Source organism: Uloborus diversus, chromosome 7 (assembly GCF_026930045.1).
Source record: "Uloborus diversus isolate 005 chromosome 7, Udiv.v.3.1, whole genome shotgun sequence".
Taxonomy (NCBI): Eukaryota; Metazoa; Arthropoda; class Arachnida; order Araneae; family Uloboridae; genus Uloborus; species Uloborus diversus.
This window is the reverse complement of record NC_072737.1, coordinates 84,772,173-84,798,222: the sequence shown is the minus strand read 5'-3', so window position 1 is coordinate 84,798,222 and position 26,050 is coordinate 84,772,173. Positions and strand designations below refer to the sequence as shown.

General features: G+C 33.1%; 1 protein-coding gene across 1 annotated transcript; it reads left to right on the top strand.

Moving 5' to 3' along the window:
• LOC129226768 (protein argonaute-2-like) lies at nt 1-26,050 on the top strand. The gene is made up of 6 exons (XM_054861398.1): nt 1-161; nt 2,358-2,447; nt 6,647-6,715; nt 12,349-12,459; nt 19,918-20,028; nt 23,123-26,050. Exons 1-6 carry the CDS (start codon nt 143-145, stop codon nt 25,867-25,869), a joined length of 3,147 nt encoding a protein of 1,048 aa, XP_054717373.1. The 5' UTR covers nt 1-142; the 3' UTR covers nt 25,870-26,050.

Here is a 26,050-nt window from a genome sequence, read left to right as displayed (position 1 = left end):
TTTGAAGCATATACCTCAAAATAGAGAAGAAGAAGAAGAAGAAAAAAAATATATTTTCTGCTACTCTTATCTATTAAAGTGATAATTATTTTCGTTGCGTTAGTTTGTTTCTGAAGAAAGTTTTTTAGGAAGTTCATGAAGCATGCCGTCGAAGAAGAAAGGTAGTTTTACTTATTTTTTTTTTTCTAAATTTCATTATAAAATAGGTCTGTAGACAAGTTGCTTGCATGCCTTATATTTTGCGTCTATTACGTAATGGAAAAGGCATTCATTTTTTCACACGCACATACATTTCATGTATTTTGTTCCTGCACTTGGGTGGATAAAAAAATTGAGCGAAATATAAGGAATTTTAAGTGCAATAAAGAAAATTACGTGAAATAAAGTACCTAATTGATATATTTGCCACGTTGTTCTTGAACAAAAGCCTTTTTTTCACAAAGGCTTTAAAATTATCACTACTAATAAGGCTTAATTTCTAATCAAAGAGTACAGGAGCTCTGTACTGGCGTGCTAAGCACAAAAATTGGTTTCTGCAGTCGAGCTCAAACAGAAATTGCTTTTTAAAGTTTTACGCCTCCATATATTTGATTCAGATGCCATATTCTCAGATCAAGGCTCTATTGTTTTTGTATGTTGTATAGTTATTTTACTTTGCGTATAATTTTTTACTTGATTAGTACTCAAAAACATTCATTGGACCAGCAGAATATAAATTTTATCACTCCTTGGTACCAGTTGAGTTATTTCTGTTTTTTTTTTCTTCAAAAATTGTGAGCATCATACTTTATTGAATCGGTTTAAACTTTGTACCTTTACTTACAAGAGATACTACCATTACTGAGGTTTTCTTTGAGGGAGAGGGGCAGGGGGATGAATTTTTTAAAATTCTATAGTTTTATATATTATTACATATTTTTTCTTCCCACCTTATTGACATTCTTCCTAAGAAACAACAAAGATAGGATTAACTCATTGACCAGTGTTGAACAGAAAGATAGATGCCTGTTGTTTCCTCTTTGCTCAACGAGAGCTATTGAAAGCCCCGTTGACTCCTTCTGTCTTGTTTATTTTGTTTTATATATTTATTTTTCTTTTAACTTTTTATTATTTAAAACGAGGATGCAAGAATGAACACTAAAAGTGAGCATGGATCAGGGAAATTTTGTAGTTACTGGTCCAGTGAACCAGTGACATATTTTTTCCAAATTTCTTCCCTTGGATGCTGTATTGCATAGGAGACCATAGAGCCCCCATCTAGTTATTAGTACTACCAATTTTTAAGAGATATTGTGTGTATAAATATCGAAACATTTCAATGAAGTTGATTAATGAATGGTAGTTAATAAAAATTTCTTGAAAATTTTTATTCTGCACTGAAATTACTTTAAGAATTTTAATTATGTAATAAGGCAACAGAATTATCTTCTAATAAAAATTGAAATATGAATATCTTTTTCATTAGGGTTGGAAGCATGATGTTTATAAGTGTCACTAATTCTTTCTGAACAATCAGCATTATAATAAGAGCAACAATGGTTTAAAATACCCATTATAATGAGGACTTGACTTGATTCTCTTAACACCTAGTGGCGCATGAGGCCGCTAGCGTGGCATTCCATCCAGACCGGTTTAATGCCGCCTCCCTGGCACTCCCCCAGCTTGGCTAACCAAAGACATTTATGGCCATTTCTTGTATGGCCATCTGACGCCCGGTTAGTTTTGGACATGTCCTATCCATAACCATCTGTGCTTTTTTATCAGTGTGGTTATCGGCTTGCAATTTGTACTTTTGTACAGGTCTGAATTCGATATTTTATTTGGCCCGTATATGTTGAATATTTTTCTCAGGCTTTTAGTTTGAAAGGTATCAAGCTCTTTTTCTTGCTGTCTAGTTAGCTTCCATGTATTGCTGCCATAGATTAGGACGGCTCAAACTCAGAACAACAAACCCAAAAAATCTGTATCTGAATTAGATAAGAAAGAAGGGAATTGGAAGTTAGTATGAAATAGGTAGAAAGAACAAAAAAATCTTTTCAACTAGCGTCTTACAGTATAAAAAACACTTGGAAACCCTCTTAAATTTCACATAATGGGCTTTATGTCGTTTTACCTTTGGAAAGAACTTAAGCCTGCGACTTTAGGTACTATGGGCCAATTCCGTACCATTAATCCAGTGTTGTGCATTTGATCAAAGTAAGTATACTCATCTGAAAAGAATTTTTATTCCCCAATTTGCTGGTTAGATCATATTTCTGAATCAGAAAATTTGAAGTTGGACTATTTTAGATTTAAAGGGTGAGTGAATTTTTTACTTTTTAAGTGTTTTTTATATGCATATTTCTGTTATTTTATAGGAAAAGGCAAAGGAAGAGGGCAGGACACAAGAGAGACGGAAGCTGTTCAACCACAAACAAGTGCTCAAGAAGCTCAACCTAGGCCAATAGGTAATACAGCTGTAGATGTGAACCTTTATAATTTTGCATATTTTCTCCATGACCAGGCACAAATTAACTGCCAACAAAGGTTCCAAATGAAACCACCTGATACAGGGTCAGTGCTAAGCATTCGCCACCGAGGCACATGCGATAAAATCATTAATTCTGAGAAAGAAACTCCAATTTGACAAAAGGATGTCTTCCTCAGTTTCGCCGACACAAAATACACCCCCCCCCCCCCCCCGGGGTCAGTTTCAATCATAAATTTTGATACCTTGAAGGGCGGAGAGAATTTGAAATGGCATCAAAACTTTGGATAAACTGCAAAACTATTGACAAACCGAAAATTCTCAGAAATTTCTAAAGTAAAGAGGAGAAAAAAATAAATAACGCCAAATTGGGAATGCAATGCCTTATGCAATGTTATTAAATTTTTATTGAACTTCAGTTTATGTAGCACATTTTAAAATATAAACCCTTGCGTTTAGCATTTAAAAAAAAAAAATATATTTTACTAAGAAATAAGTAAAATACAACAACCTGTATACGAGTACAAAAAAAAAAAGTTAACAATTCAGTAAACCACTGTTTTGAGGCTGTCAAAGAAAAAAAAAAAAAGCCTCTTCATCAGTCATTCCTTTGGACTTCCTGAACCATTCTTTCATGCACTGATGAAGAGGTTTGTTTTTGATAACAGCTGTTTGCTGAATTTTTAAACTCTTTTTTATTTGCCTTTATTTGTACTGTTATACATGTTGTTGTATTTTACTCACTTGCATTGTATATTGTATAAAATTGTTTCTTTGTTTTCTGATTAAGTTTCTAAAAATATAAAAATTCACGATTAAAATTTATTGAAATTAAGTCTTTGACTTAATTTTATTTAAGTCTTTGGAAATTAGTCTTTGAATGCAGCTAAGACTTATAAAATTTGGCTAACTTGTTGGCTAACATCTTGAAATCCCTAGCAAGGGACCTGCGAAATGTTTGAGTCATTTGCAACATTACGGGACGCGGGAGCGTCACGCTCCGCCAAGGAAACCAAACGTCAACAGCCAACAGAAGCAAATCCACCGCCAAAGACGAAAGAAAATAAAGCGACCAAGAACAAGATTATGCGACAGAACAAATTGGGGTTTTTTGGGCTTTTCACCCCTCTGTATCTCAGCCCCATGAAGACCCCCGGAGTTGATTTTTGGTACACTCAATTTCTAGTGGCCCCTGACGCCGTAAACCAAAATACAACCCCCTAGACCATCGGGGGAAGGAGGTATTAAAGTTATAAAATCGCTGTTCCAAAAAGTTTTCGCTTTCTTTGACAGGATTACAGCCCAGACGAAAAAAGGAATCAAGTTGAAATTTTGCACACACATTCCTTGTGCCCTACTGATGTGCCTTTTGTGCCACTTGACCCCCTCCCCTTCCCCCCTCGTTTTTACCCCCCAAATTCTACCTTCCCAGGTTTCTATCACAGCCCCCCGGGGGCTACGGTAATGATTTTTTGTATACATATTCTTGGGAAGCCATTGAGTACATATACAAAAATTCAACCCCCAGGGACATCATGGGCCGGAGTAATTAAAGTTGGAAAATCACCAATTTTCCTTAAATTCTTATGTACTTACTCTCAGCTCATAGGGTTTGTTTATCTCGGACTGCAATTGCAAGGTTAGAACAGCTCTAACAGTTATTCCAAAGTTGTCTTAGGAAATGAAATTCAATCAATACTAAAACATATCCAACAGTCGCAACTAGACGTTAAATCACGGATATCACAAATTTGCCACAGCGACTGCGCATGCGTGAAGATTGGCTCATTGGGCTTTCTGTTTTCAGATTCTATGTTGTTTGTTTATACTTCAGCAGAGAAACAAATTAATGAATGAAATTAGAATGCTGTCCCCCCCCCCCCCCAGTTTCGCGGATACAAAATTTCTTTTCTTCCTGTTTTTCAGTTTTGATATATTTATGGAGGGAAGAAATTTTAATAGTCGGCGCAAAACTGGGGTTAAACCATTACAATATTTTATGGGACAAATTATACGAAACTGTACGCATATTAGTACGGCACATATAACTTTTTAATTGAAAGCGAAAAATAGCACTTTTTTATTGGTTTGCTTATTTTCTAAATTAATAGATTTTTCACAAACAATACATAATGAATTGAAAATATATGAAATACGTGTGTGGATATCCGTGCTTTGCAGTAATTTGTTAACTGAAAATTTTTTTGCAATTAATTTAAGCAAGACTTTTAATGAGCTTAGTCCGCGCACAACATGCGCATTCGCTATGGCAAATTTGGGATATCCGCAATTTGACATCGAGTAAAGTTGTATAGATCTTCCGACACATTCAAATTTAAAATATTTAATGGCTTAGTTTTTTTTTTTTTTTGCTTGGTGATAGTATGCGTTATTTCGTTTTTTAAATGAACTTTTAAACAAAACTAGTTATTAAACAAGACAAAGACTTCTATCAAGAAAAAGATATATCATTAAACAATTAAAATTATCCCATAAAACGTAAAATAATCCACGATTTAAGAAAAAATGTAATTAAACAAAAAGTGAAAAGCTAGATTAAAATAACCCTCAAGCTGTAAAAAATTTAAAGAAACCTTCGTGAAAATGTTGAATAATTTGTCAAATAAAGAAACTGTAATAAAATTTATTGCGAAGTTGTAAAATACTCGAAAGCAATATGATTTAAAATATTGTATTTTATTATCCAAGAAATTTTCTTTGCAACAGAGAGAGGATACAAGGATTGTAATAAAATTTAAACCGCCCAATTCTCGTAAAATGAACATAGAATCTTAATAGTCAGAAAATAACTTGACGTAAAATTAGGCTAGCCGTTATTGTTCCTTAAAAACACAAAACAGCGTTGTTTCAATTGAAAATTTTTTGACTTGATGTTCTCAATTCTAAAAATACAGACAAAGTAATAATATCAATGCAAAAAGATGTGATATCTCATCAAAAACAACCTTGTTGTAAAAATTTCCCCTCCAAGAAAACCTTTAACTTTTCCGCACAAAAAAGAAAACCTGCATCCTAAACCCAAAAATCCTCAGCCATAAAAAGTTATGATATCTAGTTTGCCCGCCAAGTATCTGCCAAACTATCATCCTCCCTCTTCTCCGTTTTCATCGCAGCTACTTCCATTAGAACCTCCTCCCACCTTCAACTCCTCAGAAATATGGATAGATCTTTTAAATTGTTTATCTTGTTTGGCGGGAAGCTTATCGAAGTGAAGTGGTTGCTTGTGAGCAAAAAGCTTTCCGCCAAACAAGATAAATAATTTAAAAGATCTATCCATATTTCTGCGGAGTTGAAGGTGGGAGGAGGTTCTAATGGAAGTAGCTGTGATGTAAAAGGAGAAGAGGGAGGATGATAGTTTGGCAGATACTTGGCGGGCAAACTAGATATCATAACTTTTTATGGCTGAGGGTTTTTAGGTTTAGGATGCAGGTTTTCTTTTTTGTGCGGAAAAGTTAAAGGTTTTCTTGGAGGGGAAATTTTTACAACATGGTTGTTTTTGATGAGATTATCTTTTTCTTAAAAACACTTCAAACATTCAGGGCGAACGAGAGGCCATGTCAGCCCAGACAGAAACTATGGGACTGTCCCTTGAGGGTACGGCTCAGAATTAGAGTAAGTATAAATTTGGCATGTTTTATGGAGGGGGAGGGGCAGAAACCAAACTAACAAAAGAGGCTCGCCTTGACTCTTGCTGACACTGCAAACTTCTAACTGTAACCTATTTTAATAAAAATCCTTTATCTGAATATCAAACAGGTTTTTTTTAGCAATGTCACACCATTATTTTGCTCTGTTGTTTTATGAGGCTTCAAATTTGTTGATAGAATGTTTTTTATTTAAATCTTTATCTTCATTACTTATATGAAGTCAAAAAATTTGATTGAAATTAGAGAACATTTTAAATGAGTTTCAGATGCATTTTAATGTTCAGGAATTTGGTATACTGTTTATCTGCCCCCCCCCCCCCACACACACAGTGTGAGCTCACTAGCTTCTGTAAATAATTTTAAAATTTTTTAGTGTATTAGTTGATTTTTGAGATTTTTTTTTTTTTGCTTTTTTTTTCCATTTCTTTTCTGATTTGTTCATTTTTAATTTATTAAGTATTTAAAGACAACTTAGTTTTTTTTTAAATAAATATTTTTTGTTATTTTGTAGGAGGCAGGGGAAGAGGACAAGATACAAGAGAGGGTCTAGGAGCTCAAGCTTTTCCACCAAGGCCAATAGGTAAAATATCTATACATTAAGTCTGATTTTTGCATCAGTTTAACTGACCAGGTATAAAACAAGTGCTTTTTGCTAAACCACTACCATGCGTTTTAATCATACTTATAAGAAGACAAAAATATTAAGTATCTGCACACACAAAACTATTTGCAGAAACAACACACAGTGGGTAGACAAAATTTTTAATCTTACTGTATTTTGCTTTCAGTTAAGTATTTGTTAGGGTGGACGAAAAAACTTTTTTCGATTTTTATGATTGGTAGTGTCAGGGTTCGTATGGGTCATGGAAATCCTGGAAAGTCATGGGGAAAAAATAAGCAAATTTCAAACATGGAAAAGTCATGGAAAATTGAAATTTTCAGTCTAAGTCATGGAAATTTATTTTTAGTCATGGAAAAATGTTCTGGGAAAAAGTAATAGTAGCTAAAAAGAGCATTAGAAATCTTGAGTGATTGCACCATGAAAGCTATTTAATCTGGAAAATTGAACGATCTCAAAAAAAAAAAAAAAAAAGAAAGAAAGAAAATGCATCCAAGTTCGTTTCCGTCACTCCTAAATCTTTATTTTAAAATTTATCAGAGTTTATCTCAATTTGCTGAAGGTTTTGGACAATCTTTAGTCATGCGATAGAATACAGAAATAGGGGAATTCTAATGCTCAAAAACAGTAGTACCCAATATATGACCCGTAAAACTAAGCCATCATGCGACCCACTGGTACGTACAGTGTCATTATTCAAACATGTTCTGGAATTTCTGAACCTATTAATTTATATGCATTTGAGAATGTACAAATAAGTAAACAAGTACATTTAAATCAAAAGATTTATTTACTATGAAGTGTTTTTATTTTTATTTTTTTAAATAAATATCTGGTTTAGAAACATGAATTTACTAAAGAATGTGGCTTTATTTTAAAGAATCAAAAAATTGTCAAGTTGACACTAAAAGGCAACTTTTGAAGCAAATTTATTGAAACTTAGTAATGATTCTTTCAACCTTTTCCCCAATCATTATTAGAGACGTACCGAGTACTCGGTAACTACTCGGTACTTGGCCTACTCGGCCAATTTGCCGAGTACTCGATACTCGGCCAAATTCTGATCAGATACTCGGCCAATACCGAGTAGTTGTAAAAAATTGAATATTGTCCAAGACAGATACTAAAATGTCTAAAAAAAGAGCAAGCATTATATTCTGCAATCATTTACAATTAAATTTTATAAGTCAAATTTAAAATTTGAGAATAATGAAGTTTATAATGCTTCAATGGAATAAATCCTTATTTTAATGTCCCCAAAGTTAATAAAACTTATTTATTGAAAATTACGCAAAAAAGGTAAGTATAGAAAATATGGAATTTTTATATTAAAAATGGATTTTTGCTACAAACAAAAATTAGTTATAAAAAATGTAAAAATACCTTTGCTTAAAAAATAAAAGGAAATAAAACAACGTTAAAAGCACAGTGCAGGAACACTGCAGACACGTGTTTTGGCGTTACAAGGAATTCCTTTTTCAATGCACAAAATGGGAGCTCGTAGATTTAAAGGCACATCCGACAAATGTCAGATTTTTTTGTCGAATGTCTTTATGTTCTTTAGCTCACATGTTATACACTGAAAAAAAACGTTCCTTGTAACGGGGGGTGGGTGGGGTGGCAGAAACACGTGTCTGCAGTGTTCCCGTACATTTGATTTATCTGCTTTTAAAAATTATTTATATTTGGCGGACTAGAACTATAATTGATTGGTATACAGTGAATTCTTTCCTAACGGACACCCCTCTTATGCGGACAATTTTTAATTCCCCAGTTCCAATGCAAATAACATTATTAAACCCCTGTCCTGCGGACACCTTTATATTGTGGACAAAAAAATTTGTCCCGTTAGTGTCCGCATTAGAGGGATTTTACTGTATTTTGCTTTAATTCCAACTTGATTAATCGTACCTTTTATTTATTTATTTTTAATTTTAAAAATAATTTTTTTTTTTTGAAAAATTTTTTGACACAAACAAAATTGTATATATAATGAGTAATTAAATTTCAGCAGGAATTTAGTTTTAAAAACTATTATATGAACAAGGAGGTCTATACTACTATTCCAATAAGTTCAAAATTCATCACATAAGTGTCGGTGGTTCTTCTTAAAACATAATTGGTACTTGGTAACTCGGCCGAGTAATGAAAGGCCGAGTACTCGGTAACTCGGTACTCGGCCGAGTAGTGAAAGGCCGAGTACTCGGTACTCGGCTACTCGGCCAAAGTGCTACTCGGTACGTCTCTAATCATTATCATTCTGCCTGTTTATAAAAAAAAAATAATCGACATTTAAGCATCATTCAAACAGGTAAAAATTATTCAGTTTTTTAGGTGTACACTGATATTTTTTCAATCAGGTAGTGGCATTCACATAAAAGTTTTGCTAATGCTCATTTCCAAAAAAAATAAATAAATAAAGTTCAAGTTTGATGTTAAATAGTACTATTCTCGTCATGTAAACAAGGTCATGAAAATTTTCATGAAATCATGAAAAAGTCCTGGAAAAGTCATGGAATTTTTTGATCCAAATAGAGTAGTACGAACCCTGTAGTGTGGAAAAAGTGCTATTGGTGGAGCTAAATCCGTATAAAAAATCGAAATGTTTTGGACAATTTCCTAATCTGCCACAGTTGCTTTGCATTTTTAACCAAATGCTGTCTGCCATGCACAATAACAGAGTTAAATCCAAGGTGGACAAAAATTGAGCAGATTAATTTCAAGTTTCAAGTTTGATTCACTTTGTGCCTTCTATGTATTTTAGAGGTGATTGTTTCAATAATCAGTTATATTTAATTTTTAAAAAGCTGATTAATATATTTAATGATTTAGCATCAGGGTTGTTTGGATTAAATCGTGTTTTTTATTTAAAAAAAAAAAAAAAACCATGTGGTTCTTCTCAAAAATGTTATTTTTTTTGGAAAAATTTCATTGTTCCCCCCCCCCCCAAATGTTTTCATGAGTTTTACTTATTATTGCAAAGAGTAAAATCTAATTAATGCAAAGTAACTAGCAAAGCTTTACAAATGAATTAGATTTAATAATTTTTTTTTCTTTTTTTAAAAATCTATGTAGCTTTTCTATTGGGTACATGAATATACAAGGCAGACCAACTAAGTTTTTCTAAAATTACATGGAAAAAAATCCACGTTACTCTTTTATAATTTTAAAATTATCATTATTTTTCAGTCTTTTGCATTTCAAAATAGTCCAAAAACCATATTTCAACCAAAACTTCACACACTATTTAATTTGCTTGATTATTTAAGATTTATTAAGATAGATTATGTACCATTGAAGTGATGCATAGTGTAAAAAGATCTTAACAGTAGAATATTTAAATGACAAAAGAAAAAAGATAACTAAAGAAGTCCAAGAACACTTAGAGCAGGCATAAAATTGTGCTTACGCCTGCACACTTTTTGCATCCCTGATAGACGATGCAGTCAGAGCAAGAAAAGAAAATGTAGAAAATATAAAAACAGAAAATATGTCCAATGTAACTCTATGCTCTTATTAAAAAAAAGTTAATGCCTAATTTTCACCTTTCAGTGAACGTTTTTTTAAATCTTAATATAATAAAAGAAGTTTTATGTATGAATGGTAGAAAAATCAATTAACATTAATTTTTATATCTTCATTATCAAAATATGTTAAAAGAGTATTTTCATTTAAGTTTGTACTGAGGATTTTAATTAAAATGATTTTTTTTCTTTGATAAAAAAAAATGTATTCCTAAATGCATTAAACCAGGAGAAATAAACGTAATGATTTTCTTAAAACCTACTTGTCCTGTTTCTATAATTGTTGTCATTGATACATTAGGCAAATAAATTACACGATTTGTAACTTTTTTTAAATGTTTAAACCAGGGTTGGCAAGCTTTTGCCGGGGGCGGAAAAAACATGGAAAAAACCTCGGTTTTTACCGCCCAGCAAAAATAGGTTTTTGCCACTTTTTGCCAAAGTGGCAAAAATAGATTTTGTTAACAACTTATGGACAGTTTTTTCCCCTTTTATATAAAAGTAAAAGCATGAAAATATTTTGATAAAATTTTAATTTAATTATTTTTATAGTTTAAAAAAATTTAAGGTTTAACTTACTTTTAAAGTTATGGAGCATTTTTACTTTTTAATTTTTAAACATTAACGTAAAATTTCAGTTTGTAACATCTAAGACAAATAATTAACTTACAATAAAAATGTAATTAGCTTATTTATTATAGCATTTTTTTACAGAATACTAAATATCTATATAAAGTATACTTAATCAAGATGCAACTATAAAATAAAAGAAATAAAACTAATTAAAAAGCAAAATACACATTTCTTTAGATTGAAATATCACTTAAATCATCATAGTCTATACCATCTTCATAATCACTTTCTTCCTCATACCAAAGAATTCATGTGAGTTATCACACCAAACAACACATTGGCATTGAACCCACAGGGGTAACTTCTTACTGATAATTGATAAAAGGCTTTGCCATTTTCTGTTGAGTGAGATAGTATTACTAAAAAGTATAGTGAATATAGAATGCACATATTGATCAGCTTTTTTTTTCTTTTTAAATTCTTCTCTTGGCTATCCATTTTCCCAGCAAGTGAGTTTGTTTTAGCATTGAAGGAATTGGCTCATTCTGAAAAAATTGTTTTAGCAAACATTAAAAATCTTAAGTTTTGCAATCCCAACATTTCTTTTTTATTTATTTTTCACATTATAAATTAGAAGTAACATGGAGAGACATAACTAAAATATTAAAGTGCATTATTTATATTATATTGTCACTATTTCTTGATTAACAATATAATGCTACTTTATTTGCAATTAGGTTTTTGCCATTTTTTCCATTTTTGCCGGTTCTTTCCATTTTTGCCATGGTTTTTTTCCACTGTCCCGGCAAAAATACCTTTTTGCCAGCAAAAAACCCAACCCTGGTTTAAACAAAATATGCATTGATCTTTTGATTTTTAAAGTTGTATAATGTTCAGCAGACTTATAATTCATTTGTAGATACTGCAAAATACTTTCCATGATTTTAATTTTACTTTTATTTTTTTATCTATAGTAAATAACTATGATTATGAAGAAATAAATTTGCAAGAATTTATTCTCTGTTATTTGTAATTAATAATGTCTGAACTATCAGAGTAAATTATTTCTTTGATTATTTATACGAAAACCCATTTACATATTGTATTTTATATATTAGTAAAAAATTTTCAAACAATATTTTCTTGTAGAAATCTCTAAGTATGAGGAAATGAAATTATAAGATTTTACTCTTTATTAATTAATTACAAAGAGATTAAGTACAAATATGAATATTAAACATTCCTTAACAATTAATTCATATTTTCATGATTTTCTTAAAATAATTTTTTTTCTTACAAATAGTAATAAAAACCAAATAAATCAGATTTAAACCCTTGGTTTAAACCAGAAAAACCGGTTGAGAAAAAACTTTTATACCAATTCTGTATAGCATGTAGCACATTGTATTTTATACACAGGGCAAAGCCTTGTTTTCTTTTGTTATGAATCTGTGCTCTATTGTGAAAAGAATGTTTTCTTTGTTCTCCACATTTAAGGTAGAGGAAGAAGTAGTCCTCCATCACCCTCTGATTTCCCACAACTTGGAATAACTGTACCACCATCAGCTGCAAGACCTACTTTTGAGACTCCACCAAGAAGACCGGCTGGTATGCTTTGTGAGATTTCTTTGACTTTGAATCATTTACATTCATGCATATATGCAGCCCATACCGGGCGGGATTGTGATCCTTAGATACCCTAAGCACTAAAAACTAAAATATTTTATTTTTATATTGATTGTTAATTATCTCAAATTCAAATTTTAAAACATTGAACTGGTATATTCAGTAAGTTACAGCCCTATAGCCAGGGCTAAGATAGAAATACATGATATGCACCGCCAGTTCAGTCAATTCCAGCCAAGGACTGCAGTTTCGTGCTTATTAGCACTCATCAGCCTGGTCCTCGGCTAGAATTGACTGAGCCGGTGGTGTATTTCATGTATTTCGGTCTTAACCCTGGCTATAGGGTGCAACATACTGAATATACCGGCCTTGCCTTCAATCTTGGAGTTGAACCGAACCATTGCTTACTGTTGAAATTTTTGCCCTCATTAATTAAGCAATTATTGATGACACTGAGGATATTTTTCAGTGATAGAGTTGATGATGAAGGAATGTAATGTAGCTCATTGCTATGCAAAATCTCACAACTCTTTCTCCACTTTTTATTCCCTACTATTTTATTTATGGCAACAATTGGGTTTGCAACAATTATGCAAAATGTGGCGGCACACAACTTCTTTCTGTTACGTAGGTGCATCTGCAGTAGCAAACCTATGGTGTCTGATAACCTTAGAAAGTTTAAGTGGCTGTACCATCTCCCCGCCAATTCCACAAAAAGTTTATGAAACTAATGGCATTTCCTTTTAAAAAATAAATAATGTATTTTCTTGAACCTAAGATAAAATTCAATCCTCACAGTTCTAATCATAACGATAAAACTTTCCAAAACGATTTCATATTGAATTTATTTCATTGTTTTAAGGCATCAAAAAAATATGCACAGACCCCAAAGAGTTCCTATTTTTCCTACTTTTTAGAGCTCTCTCCTTATTTTCCTACTTTTTCCTTTTTTTTTCCTACTTTTTCTTTCTTTAGTATAGCACTTCTAATTGTGCATTGATTCTTATTTTTACAATGCCGCTCCAATAATTTTCTGCATGTTTCAATTTTGAAAAGCAAAAGAAACAAGCTTTTCATTGACTGGCTACAGAATTTCTGGAAGGAATGCCACGGTGTGGCGTCTGCATCTTTAAAAGTTAAATTTTTGTGACTTTTTTGCCGTTGCGGCGTTTATGATCGACTTTTCTTTTTATCGCCCCGACTTCAGTCCTACTGTTTTAACGAAACTATAAAGAAATAGACACTGGCACATTCTGATGCAATTATATATTATTTACCCTTCAATTAGTAGCTTCAATTAAACTAAACGGCCGACGGTTCAAAAAGTGCGGGAAAAGCCAAATTTCCTATTCGTCAATTTTTTGTATAGATGATTACAAGTGAAATGAAGCTCTATTTAAATAGAAAGGCAATGTAAAACTTTAAAAAAAACGTAAGAAAGCAAAAAATGAAAAACCTGTACAATGTACATATTTTATTGATGTTAGTACAAAATAAAAGCGACAGATAACAGAAATTTGCAAAAACGGACCACTTCAAAAATATTCGCGGAAACTAGAGACGTACCGAGTACTCGGTAACTACTCGGTACTCAGCCTACTCGGCACTCGGCCAAATTTTGATCAGATGCTTGGCCAATACCGAGTGTGATACCCATTGTTCAAGACAGATTTTACAATTAATAAAAAAGTGCAAGCATGTGATATACTGCAATCATTTACAAGTCAAATTTAAATATTGCGAATAATGAAGTTTGTTTTGCTTCATTCAGTAAATCTTTATTTAAATTTCCCCAAAGTTAATAAAACTTATTTATTGAAAATGGAGCAAAAAAGGTACGTATAGAAAATAGGAAATTTTTACATTATTAAATGGATTTTTGCTACAAACAAAAATTTATTAGAAATATAAAAGTACCTTTGTTAAAAAAAAAAGAGCAAAACAACGTTAAAAGCACAAATGTGCAGGAACACTGCAGATCTGTGTTTTGGCGTTACAAGGAATGCCTTTTATGCACAAAATGTGAACTTATGGATTTAAAGACATCTGACAAAAGTCGGATTTTTTTGTCGGATGTCTTTACATTCATTAGTTCACATTTTAGGCATTGAAAAAGACGTTCCTTGTAACGCAGAACCACGTGTCTGCAGTGCTCCTGCACATTTGTGCTTTTAACATTGTTTTATTTGCTTTAAAAAGTTATTTATGTTTGGCGGATTAGAACTATAATGAATTAATATAGCTTTTTTTAATTCCAACTTGGTTAATCATACCACTTATTTATTTGTTTATTTTTAAAATAACTTTTTTTGTAAAATTTTTGACCGAAACAATTCTTTTTTTTTAAATACGTAATTAAATTTCAGCTGGTATTTTGTTTTAGAAACTTTTTTTGGACATGGAGGTCTATACTACTATTCCAATGAGTTCAAAATTCATCACGTGTGTGTCGGTGGTTCTTCTTAAAACATATTGGTACTCGGCCGAGTAGTTAAAGTACCGAGTACTCGGTACTCGGCCAAAGTGCTACTCGGTACGCCTCTAGCGGAAACTAACTTTTATCATATATAATATGATTATTGTTCATTCAAAATCGGAAACATGATTATAAAATTTATAAAATTTCAATTTCTGTCCTTGCAAAAAAAAAAAAAAAAAAAAAAAACACGGCAAAGCCTAGATGAGCAAAAGGTTCCTGATTTTTGGAGGAAAATCAGAAATCAATTTAAAAGCGAGATTCCGTTCTTATTTCTTCTTATTTTCAAAAAATGGGGGATAAAACCACAAGCTAATATGTACTGTGTGTTTTTTTTTTAATGGGTATTTTCTACTCAGATATATGATCAATATCGAGGAGTTGCTCATTATTTTTATGTGCAGCATTTATGGCAATGCGGCATTTCTGAACATTTGAAAATTTTTTGACAGACTCTTATTCTTTTCGGGGTGCGGCAATTATACCGATGCGGCCTATCTACTGTAAGTTATCGTACTCGGGACGCCTGATCAAAGGGAGGGGGAGAAACAGATATATGCAGCCATTTGATGCCAGGTGCTCCCCTTCACTCTCAATTTCTTGAACAATTTCCGAATGAAAATGTTTGTTGTATGGTGAGGATGGAGAGGAACTTCATGCCTTCCCTTTTAAGCACAGAGAAACATTAGTTACTGTTCTTTTTTGGCTTTGATAAAAATGTTATGTTTGCCATGCATGGATTTTTCCTTTTTTCCATGACAAAAATTTTGGAACAAGGAGGTAAAACATCATCAAACCAATAAAACAATATTTGTTTTTATTGTTTGATTAAAATTAAAACAGGCTCGTCATTTTGATTTTTCCCCCGGGGGTGGCTAGTGAAGGATGTATACTGAATGCAAATTTTATCTGAAAACAAAAACTGCACAAACTTGTATAGTTAAGCATTAATTTTCCAAAGCCAGGGAAGGGAGAAATTGACCCTACTAACTCCCATAAATGACGTGCCTGAAATAACACTTTGTTGAATGCTGAAAATACATAACATAATACAAACCCTTTAGTTTACATATTTCGTTATTTATTTAGTTTAATTATTTTATTACAAATTTTATTCCCCATATTTCAGAATAAAATTTATTTTAATTCTGCATTTTCAATCTTTTTTTTTTTTTTTTTTCAAATTTAAACATCTGCCCCTGTTTATGCAAGAATGTGTGTCAGTTGCTGATTATTTTTAGCTAAAACAATTTTAATATTTGCTTTGTCAACTGATAAAATGGATGCTCTGGAAGGAATTTTTTTTTATTTTTGACAAAACAAATCTTTAACAGAAATGGTTTTATTGCACCAAAATCTGAGTATTATTATTATTGGTTTTTTTTTCTTTTTTGCGGTCGCTTTATATTGCATTTTATTCTTTCACACTTAAAATTTTTATTACTGTATTGTTGTAAAGTGCTTCTTTGTTTGGATTTTATTTTCATATTTTTGTAATTAATATCTTTGTTTCCACCAGTTTATTTTTCATACTGAAAATTGTCAGCTTTTTTTCTTTCGTTTTGTTTTTATGACTCAGTCTTTCATTAAATCCCTTTAATACTTCAAAAGTACTGTTAGTTTATTTTTGGGACAGTTTTAAATCAAAAATACTGTTAGTTTATTTTACATTAGAAATAAATTTTACTATAAATTTGTTTCCTCTTGACGTGTGTGTAGTCCTATCTCTTCCTATTTTTTCCTACTTTTTCAAGTGATTTTTTTCCTACTTTTTTAGTATTTGATTCCTTATTTCCTACTTCCCCCCCCCCCCCCAAAAAACCACTTCGGGATCTGTATGCATTATCAGGGGGTTTATGAAAGTCTTTGTTTAAGCTTTGCACAAAATACAAAAGTAATGCTTCTTTCAGTTCTGTTTTGTTATGCACAGTAGCATGGAACAAAAATAAATCCTTTGTTTATAAGAGATCATATTGTTTATTTCTCACACAATTAAAAAAAAGTTGTATCAAATGAAGTTTAAGTATCATTCATATTCCATTTATTTACCTTTAAAAGAATTGTCTTATTAAGCGAAATATTTCTGAACATTACTTCTGTGTTCATTTGTGAAAGTGAAATGTTATGCCCCTAAGCTCCCTGTTAACATAATCAGGGATCATCTACAACTGCGTTTCTGGAATATCAGTTTTAGAAAATTATTGAAGAGGATCTCTGAATATATGTCTTTCCAGTAACAGTACCAAAGATAATCTGCAAACTGCTTTAAAAGTTAACTTTACAATTCTTTGGAGGGCTTCACTCTTTTTTTACCAACAGTCTTAAAATTAAGTCTTAAATTTTGTTTAAAGGGTTTGAATTTTGAAAAGTTTCCGGGGAGAACTCCCATGAACACCTCCCGCTGACATGACTGACAGTCAACTAAAATTATATTTTTGAAGCTTTAATTTCAAAAAATTGCCAGTGCTTTTAATGTTACCAAAGATCAATTTAAAAGTTAAGTTTCGAAAAATTTCCTGGGGTTGGCTTTGAACATCACCACAAATTGTTTAAAACTGTTTTTGCAGCTATAATTTTGAAGGAAATTTGGTACAGAGACCCCTATTCCCCCCTCTCCCTAACATATTCAGATATAATCTATAATTGTTTTCAAAGTTTAAATTGAAAAAACTTTGGAGGAGCAGCTTCAAAGCTCTTCATCTTCTTAACATTACAAAAGAAAGTGAAGATTGCATTTTTGAGAATACAATTCGGAAAAATTCCTGAAGCCCATGAATCTTTCTTCACTGTAACATTACCAAAGATCGCTTTAAACTGTTTTAAAAGCTACAATTTTTGAAATATTTCTGTTGGAGCCCTCAAGCCTCTCTTTCGCTTAACATAATTGGAGATTGCAAAATTACTTTTTTAATGTTTAAAGTTTGAAAAATGGATGGAAGAGTGCCCCCCCCCCCCCCTCAAACCTCTTCTCCACCTAACATTACCAAAAAGCATCTTAAATACACTTTTAAGACTATAAATTTAAAAAAAAAAAATTCTGTAGGAGAAACTTCTAGACCCCCCCCCCTTCCCCACTTTGGAGTGAGCATTATACTTACTAACATTCATATTGACAATTCTTTAGATCTGGCAATGACTTCTTCTTAAATCAGAATTTGAAACCCATTCTTTTTCACTGCATTTAAGATGTGTTTAAAATAGTTCAGAGGCCACCAATTTTATACATCCACAAAATTTTTAAATTTGCAACAGCCCTGCCTAATGTCCCTTCTTATTAAATGTAATGCAGGTATGGAATATGTTAATGTAATTTTCATGTATGGTAAACTAAAACTTGGAATTTCATTTGGTAAATTGAGAATCTCCCCCCCCCCCCCTTGCAAATATGCTAAGTTTGGGGAACCTCTTGACGGGCAGCAGGGTTTGGTAGGTGAGCAAAAATTCTTATGAATGACCTCTTAATAAACTTTCTGGGTCCTGAAAAAGGAAACTCTGCTGATTCTAAACAGTCTAGATCTCTAAAAAGTTTTCAAGGAATTTAAACTTCAAATTGCTTTAATATTGACTAACGTAAATACAGTAGACTCCTGCTACAACGTGATTAGACTTACGCAAAATGGCTATACCGCTAGTTTTCACGAACAAAAAAGTTTAGAGCTAAAGCGAATTTCTCACTCGCAACACGAAAATATTGGAAAGGAATCGTGGTACTAAGTGTTGGCTTGGTTATTGACTTCGTGAATTTACTCTCATCCTTATAGCGTCACTGTCTGTCCTATAGCGTATCATCCTTATAGCCTCAATTATTAAATATTGTAAGTTTTTAAGGTTATTCCATGAAATTGAAAAATGCCTTTATTTTATTTTATTGATCGTGTAAGAAATAGATGGTGTTCAGGTCCGGACTCCTATTTGAAGCTCAAACTCAGTTTACTAGTTCCTGCAAAATATAACTTCCTGTAAAATTAACTGACGTAATGAAAGATAAAGTATTTATCTTTTGTTTAAAAGATGGTTTTCATCATCTAAATTAATTTTATATATATATCTTATTTCTGTATAAAATGTAAATCGAATTATGCCTGCATCTATTTGCATTTTCAAGTAGACGAGTTTCACTTCTTGAATGAAATATTCACTGTCAGTATAAAAGTAAAAATTTGAAGGTTGAATTCATTCAACTTTTAAATCCTTTCTTGTAGCAGATATTCATAAAAAACATTTGGAATGACAAACTGGCTCAGTAAGCGGAAGAAAGAATAAATAATTCTCAGTAATATCCCCTGTTCAAATGATTTGATTTAATTATCTAAACTGTTTTTTGAATTTGTTCGTGCAATCCTGAAATCGTATGTATGTGTATGCTTTTTATTTATTTTTAAAAAAGTTGTGAAGTAGTGACTACTTTTCAAAAGTAGTTTGTAGTTGCTACATTTTGAAAAAAGTAGTTGTAGTTAACTGCATTTGTAATAAAGTAGTAGTTGTAGTTCGCTACAAAGAAGATGTAGTTTTTCCGACCACTGATCTTGATAGATGATGTAACCTATATAAAAAATTTCTGAATTGAAGTTGAATTTGTATAGACTCTATAAAAGGAGATGTTTAATGAAGTTGGTTTTAACTGCCTATGATTGATTTTGTGGTTTCTTTTTTTTTTTTTCAAGTTAACTGCATTTGAAATTTAGTGCAAGTAGCCGAGTTGCACTTCTTGAATGAAATATTCACTGTCAGTATAAAAGTAAAAATTAGAAGGTTGAATTCATTCAACTTTTAAATCCTTTCTTTCAGCGGATATTCATAAAAAACATTTGGAAGAACTTTTAGAAATATAAGTAAAACTGAAAATTGTTGCTTTTATCAGTTTTACTTATATTTCTAAAAAGCTCATTCTGTGGTTTTAGTGTTATATCATAATGTCTAAGTAGTATTGTGCGTTTTTATATTTTCTTTCTCTGCACATTAAGGAAGAGGAAGAAGTAATCCTCCTTCACCTTCTGAAGTCCCACAACTTGGAACAGTTAAACCATCATCAGCTGTAAGACCTGCATACGAGGCCCCAACAAAACCCCCTACTGGTATGCTTCATGTGATTTCCTTGGCTTTTCATTATTTACGTTTTACTTTTTTTCATTGTGCAGCATAGACAGATCATTACAATGCAAAGACAAACTCAAATTAATTTCCTTTGGAGCCATAAGCCTGTGATTTTTATCCGCCGGTCTGCAGACAGATATCGGTTAGAGGAAAAATTTCACTGCTCCTCAGTGATTTTTCCCTGTCTGCATTAAAAATTGTCCCTTGTTCCTAAAATAGTTCTAACATTTTGTGCAATTTTTTTTAGGCTAATTTCATGATTCCTTTTTATATTTTCTACGACTTTTCCTAAACATTTATTTGATGATTACACTTAATTGTTTTTTTACGTAACTATAATTGTAAGCAAAAATTATAACAAAGTCTTACAATTTAACTTTGCGCTGCTGTAGGAAGGTAAAGCCCATTAACTGCAAATTTTTAATTTTTTTCATCGATTGTACTTTAGTTTTATTGTACAAGCTTAATTTTTTGGTTTCCGCTGAAAATAAAGCACTAAAATAAGTCAAATTCCAGCATTTCAATATTGTTAATAAGTCTAAAACACTTTTTCCAAATATCTCAAAACCTCGTTTCTCAGCAGATACTATGCTTTACCTTCCCACAGCAGTGTACCAATTCTACAGTACCTTGTGAACTTTTTGTTACTAAAATCTGGGAGGGGGCGAGTGGCTCCACAAAAGGGAAAATTTTATTAAATTTCAAGCTGACTTAATTTAAAACTTAAAGTTAATTTAAAACATGTAATATACTGACAGCCCAGTTAGGCCATCCAGAGACTAGTTTTGTCTTTGTTGTGGACTTATCAATTTGCAGTAGGCAATAACCAAGCTGGAGGCAGATGTCATCTCATTGATGCTGAGCGTGCCAACAAACTGGTAGCTAAAGTGGTTCAACTCATCAATGTTCCAAACTGATGGGTCCATAACAAGGACAGAACTCAGTCTATGGATGGCATAACCAGGCTGTTTGTTAAAGCAGTAGCCCTTCATTATATCGCTCATTCGGATATATCGCTCTTTTCTTCTGTCTCCCAAAATATTAAAGCCTAAAAATTAAAAAAAAAACCATTCCTTTAAGTTTGAAACCATTCATGGTATTACTTCCGAAAGGGTTTCTTTCTTTATTTTGTCAATGAACAAATCAACGAAGATGCTTCTAGTCTTCTGAATTCGCTGGAAAAGCAGCAGCAATTCCTGTCATCCAAGTGTATATACCCGCAGAATATTTTAGTTTAAGATATGATCTGGAAACTGCTTGACATTTCTTTTGTATTGATACTAAGGCCTTTACAAGGAGTAAGAGACAGCAGACAGGTGTATACTGGCCAAAGTAGAAGAAAATACATGCCCCGCTCCTGACTGCTTTTTAGTACAGAAAAGGTTTGTTGCACAAATTGGGATTTGCACCAAATAAAGAAAGAATGACCTGATGAGGACAGGTGAGAGTTTTCTGGAAACAATGTGGCTACTTTTAATTTTCACATCCTTTCTACAGCAAATCGAAGGGATTAATAAAAGTCTTTTGGGAATAAGAAGGTAATGAAATGCTCACACTTATCTGGCGGTAGCTACGATCATCTTTGTTCGCCATCACGCCATTTTTTATGTGTGTACCTTCCTGATTCTAAAAATGTACTTTAGTTCCAATCTTGTTTAAATTTTAATTAGTATGGTAACACATTCATGAATTACATAGAAACCGTTTGAAAATCATGTTAAAAGGAATGATTTAGAGATGAGCCCTAGCCCACCCGAGCGCGAAAATGTGTAACCGAGCCCGCCCGAGCCCGAGTGATAGTGTCTCTGACCGAAATCCGAGCCCGAAAGAAACTTTCTTGTATCAAAAACTGAGACTTCTACAGTCTGACATGATCTCTCTGTTAATAAAAAATGTTACGTCAAATCTTCTTCATTAATAGAAGTTTCTAAATTTTCTTAAAATGCTCCACTTTCAATGCATTACCATTACTGTATGATATATTGCAGTAGTAATCACAAAAAAATACTATAAATAAGCGTTAATTATTTTTTTGGGGGGAGGAGGGGATTTGACATTGATTGATCCTTTCATTTTCTCACAGTAGGAAAATGTTTATTTGCTTTGAATTTGTATGGAGATTGGCAATTGAATATCTGTACTTGAGCCCGTCCGAGCCCGAAACCTATTTTCGGTTCTTGAGCCCAAGCCCGCTTCAGACTCGGGCTGTCGGGCCCGAGCTGAGCCCGTCTCATCTCTAGAATGAATGCTAATTTACTTGTATATTGAATGGGTAACTATTTTTAAGGACCTCGGTTATGTTGCGCTTTCACTTCTTTATTATCACTTGGCTTCTGGTCTGGATCAAGAAATTGGATCTTGCGAGTCCCATCCAACTGCTTAAGCCACAAATTGTGCTAGGTACGGAGGACCCTGGAGTGAAAAGTGAATAAAAAAGTACACTCATATGTCATTTGGACCCGTTTAGAGGGTAGGCAACCATTCACTGCATAACAACACATTCATACAAAGGAAGGACAAGAGAGAGACAGTACATCCGTGCCTGAACCGGGATTCAAACCCGGTAGCTCCCTATCTCATTCAGACTCCTCTGACCACTAGACAGGGCGGGCAACCCTCTATTTTATTAGCTACTGTGATTTCCGGATTACTTTGTTATTTTTTATGGTGTTATTTCATTTTTTAAAAATGTATCTAAAATATTATGAAAGTGAGCCAGAAATTTTCTTTCAGTGCATAAATACAGAAACGTGTACATTACATACCCTGCTTTTGGTATATTATATGCAAAAAAAAAAAAAAAATCCTTTTGATATTCCTGTTTTTAGCAAGGTTTATTGGATATATGTATTTCTGTGTGTATGTCCCTCTATAATTATCTTTTTTTTCAACTAAGAAAAAAATGCCTAACAAGTTTATCTTTGCTTGAACTAAAAATTACCTAATTTTATCCAAATATTACACTATATTATTTGAAGTTTTCTAAGGCATGTTTTGCAAGAAGAAAGAAATGGTAAAGTTAAAATTATTTCACTTTTTTCTTTTTTAGAAATTGAATATTTTATTCTGTTATAGGAAAAGTTGGAGAAAGCTTTGAAAAAACATCAGTAGTAGAATCTAGTGCAGCTAAAGAACTGGGAACAGAGACCCTTGAACAAATTGCAGGGTTAACTTTAAAGCAAAAACCAAGAGAAACTCCAAGGAAACAATTCTCAGTCATTCCAAGACCTGGATTGGGTACATTAGGACGTAAAATTACCCTTGTGGCTAACTATTTCATGTTGAATTTTAAAGATGTCTGTGTGTATCACTACGACATTGATATCTTAGAGGTTGGCAAGGACAAGAAAGCAGGACAGAGTCTTCTGTCTGAGGGCAAAACAGTAAAAGAAGATTTAGAGAGAAAAGTCGGCCATGTTGAGCATCAACAGAAGCGAAACATTGGTAAGGCAAAGTGCCGTGAAATAATTTCAAATTTGATTAAGATAAAAAAGTTGGAGAAATTTCACCCCGTGTATGATGGTCAAAAGAACATCTTTACCAGCCAACCTCTACCTATAAAAGGAAAAACGCAATCATTTGTGGAATATGAACTTGAAGGTAAATTGAAGATCTATGGTGTCGTTATTAAACCTGTTCAGAAAGAGGATGGGTCTAATGTTATAAGTCTAGAACCCTTGAAGGAATTATACAGCAAGCGATCTAAAGAAATACCGTATGAAGTTTTGCTGGTTTATGATACGGTGATGAATCATCGTGATCCTCCACTCACACAAGTGCAGTTGCGAAGTAGTTTTTTTTCTTTGGACCAGGCTGGGCAAATGCCATTGGGTGGTGGGTTAGAAATATGGTTTGGTTATAATCAAAGTGTACGTCTGGCTGAAAGAGGTCCGGTAGTTATCATCAATTTAGCTGCAAAAGTATTTCATCAAGCTGGGTCTGTCATCCATTATGTCTCTGACATTTTAAAGTGTGATTTAACAAAAATTCCCAGAATGGAAAATTGGCAAATCTCCGAAGTGGAAAAGAACTTGAAGACTGTAAGAGTGCAGGTTACTCACCAAAAGCATCCTCGTAGATATAAAGTGAGAGGAGTAACCAAACTCTCGGCAAAAGAACTTACATTTGAGACGGAGAACAAACGACAGATATCTGTTGCACAGTACTTCTGGGACAAGTATCAAGTGAGATTGAAGTATCCAAATTTACCTTGTCTTCACATGCAGACTAATAATCCAAATACTTATATACCAATGGAATTATGTCAAGTTGTTGAAGGCCAAGCTAAGCTGGGAAAATTGAGCGGTGAAATAACTTCGAAAATGATAAGAAGTACAGCAATTCCTCCTCTGAAACGTTTCGAGTCGATAGCTAAAGATGCGAAGAAAATTAATGATGTAGGTAAACAAAACATGAATGCGTTCGGCCTTTTCATGGACGTAACATTAATGAAAGTTAATGGTAGAGTTCTTACTGCTCCTGTACTTTCTTATGCTGGAGATCATCCCAGCAGTCAAGTTAAGCCCAATGAAAAAGGAGTTTGGAGGATCGAAGATGCTCACAAATTTTATAGAGTCAAAAGAATTGACAAGTGGGTGTTGATAAGTTTTGCTAGTGATAAATTTTGTGGAATGGATAAACTAAAGAGATTTTGTGAAATGCTAGTTTCATCATGCAGGAAGCATGGTATGAGTTTTGGGCCACCAGCTGATGTTAAGATATTTGACAGAAGAACAAAAACTGAACAAGCAGTTCTTTATGCAAAAGAAAAAGGAGCAGAATTTGCTATTTTTGTTCTGTCGAAAAGAGATAACTTCCATTTCTACGAGGAAGTGAAGTTTTTTTCCGATTTCCGATACAACTTGGTTACGCAGTGTATGGATGAGACAACTCTCAATCGCATCAATCCACAAATAACTACAAACGTTTCATTGAAAATTAATGTCAAGTTGGGTGGAATCAATCATATCATTGTACAAAGGCCCCAGGTATTTAGAAGACCTGTAATTGTTTTTGGAGCCGATGCGATCCATTGGGCACGTGGTTACGGGTATCCTTCAATAGCATCTGTTGTGGGAAGTCTTGATCCTACAGCTTCCAGATATGCACTAACATGCTCACTACAGGATCAGAGAGAGGTGAGACGTTCTCAAGAAATCATAGTCAAGTTGAAGGACATTGTGAAGGGCATTCTAAATATCTTTGAAAGTGTTAACATGGGCAGGAAGCCTGAAAAGATAATTTTTTATCGAGATGGAATCAGCGAAGGACAGTTTGAAGCTGCTCTGGAAGAGGAGGTAAGCAGCATCCAAACGGCTTGCAAAGAATTGTATAACGGTGTAGTCTTGCCCATTACGTACATAGTTGTGCAAAAGAAACACCAAACAAGATTTCGCCCCAATGACCCAAGGGAAGGTGTTGGCAATTGTGGAAATGTGCCCCCTGGCACCACAGTTGATACTGGTGTCACACATCCTGTTTTCTTTGATTTCTTTATTTGTTCTCATGAAGGTATACAAGGGACGAGCAAGCCTGCTCACTACAATGTCCTGCATGATGACAACAGGCTGACTGCAGATGAACTTCAGCAGCTGTCGTACTTTCTTTGTCATACCTATGTACGATGCACGAGAAGTGTATCTTTGCCTGCCCCCATTCTGTATGCAGATTTGGCCGCCTCTAGAGCCAAACGATATGCTGATTTATTTGTGAATTCTGATTCTAGTAGCAGTAGCGATTGCGTTAGCCGTCCTCTACCGGCCCATGTTACAGAGGCAATCGAGTCCATGAAGAGCTTTGAGAACAATATGTTTTATGTTTGATAAGGTTTTACTTGCTTGACATATGGAACTATTTAAACATTTTTGTTTCAAGTACATTCTGTTGTCCATATCTTAATTTCTGACAAATTATTTATTCAAGACTTAAAATTTATTAGGGATTTTTTTGTTTTTTGTTTTATATCTGTTTTGTTCGAAGAGAGGCGTGCAACTAAAATATGTT